At 74.8% G+C, this 1,109-nt stretch overlaps 1 protein-coding gene across 1 annotated transcript in view; it reads right to left on the bottom strand.

Moving 5' to 3' along the window:
* The window catches only part of PDE9A (phosphodiesterase 9A), a gene marked incomplete at both ends in the record, with an annotated part of 5,539 nt that overhangs the window by 4,201 nt on the left and 229 nt on the right, over positions 1-1,109 (bottom strand). The window contains 2 exons of the mRNA XM_012734964.1: positions 522-604; positions 958-1,104. Of these exons, the coding sequence (XP_012590418.1) occupies positions 522-604; positions 958-1,104 (230 nt within the window). The remainder of the gene's footprint in view (positions 1-521; positions 605-957; positions 1,105-1,109) is intronic.

Raw genomic sequence — 1,109 nt, 5'->3', positions numbered from 1 at the left:
GCCCGAGCCCAGAGGCGCTGCTGGGAGGGGGCTCGGGACCCCCGGAGGGGTGCGTTGGGGCCAGCTGGCCCTGCGCGAGGGCGGGGCGTGTGCCCCACTCCAGAGGGACCTTCGGAAATGACCCCCAGGGGTCGGGGCTGCGCCCGGCCGCCCACCCAGCGGGGTGGGGAGCCCCGCAGCCACCCCACAGGCTGCCTGCCCCAGGGCTGGGTGGGGTGTCTGGGTGTTGGGGTCTGCGGACCGGCTTCTCCCGGCCGCACCGCCGGCGTCTGCCGCGAGGGGCCTTTCGTTTTCCGGGGTTCGAGGCAAGGAAACTGAGGGGACTAAACCCGAACCCGCTCCCGGCCGCAGGGGGCAGGTCAAGGGCGGTGCAGCAGCGGCCCGCCCCGCCCTGGGCAGCCCCCCACACCGCTGCAGCCTCCCGGGGCGCGGCCGGGCCAGGGCAGGCCCACAGCACAGGACGGGGCGGGCTCACCTCGTTGGGCTCCCACAGCCACACGTCGAAGGGGGGCTTCCGGAGGGTGTTGTTGTAGCCGGGGTGGTCCAGGTCGTGGCAGATGGAGGCCGTCATCAGCGCCAGGATGTCCATCTGGGACAGCTTCTCCTGGAAGCGGACAAGTCGGGGCTTTGGCGGCTCTTTCTGGGGGTGGGTGGGGCGAGGCGGGGTCCCGGGACAGCGGCGGGGCGCCGCACTCTGGGTGGGGCTGGCAGGTGAGAGCTGCCCGTGCGGTGCGGCCTGGCCTCCCTCGGAGGCGGGGCTGCCCGGGACCCCGGGATGGTGCTGGGGGGTGGGGGGTGCTCCCTGACCAGCTGCTTGGCCTCCCCCGGTGGGGGGGGGTGGCCGGGGACCCCCGGTGGGGGGGTGCGGGACCCCGGGTGGGGGGTGCTCCCTGACCAGCGGCTCGGCCTCCCGGGGGTGGGGGCGCCGGGGACGGTGGGGGCGCCCGCCAGGCGCACCTGGAGCCCGCAGAGGCAGATCATGCTGTACATCATCTGGGCCACGCAGAAGCAGTGCCGGAAGTTGTGGAAGGGGTTGTTCCTGTAGTTCTCCTGCACGCACAGCTGCCGGCCGGCCTGAGCACCCCGCTGCCCCCCGCCCCCGCACGCGC

The sequence above is a fragment of the Condylura cristata genome, unplaced genomic scaffold (assembly GCF_000260355.1).
Source record: "Condylura cristata isolate star-nosed mole 26May11 unplaced genomic scaffold, ConCri1.0 scaffold00226, whole genome shotgun sequence".
In the NCBI taxonomy this organism is placed as follows: domain Eukaryota; kingdom Metazoa; phylum Chordata; class Mammalia; order Eulipotyphla; family Talpidae; genus Condylura; species Condylura cristata.
The sequence above is the reverse complement of the archived record's forward strand: the minus strand, read 5'-3'. Positions and strand labels throughout refer to the sequence as shown.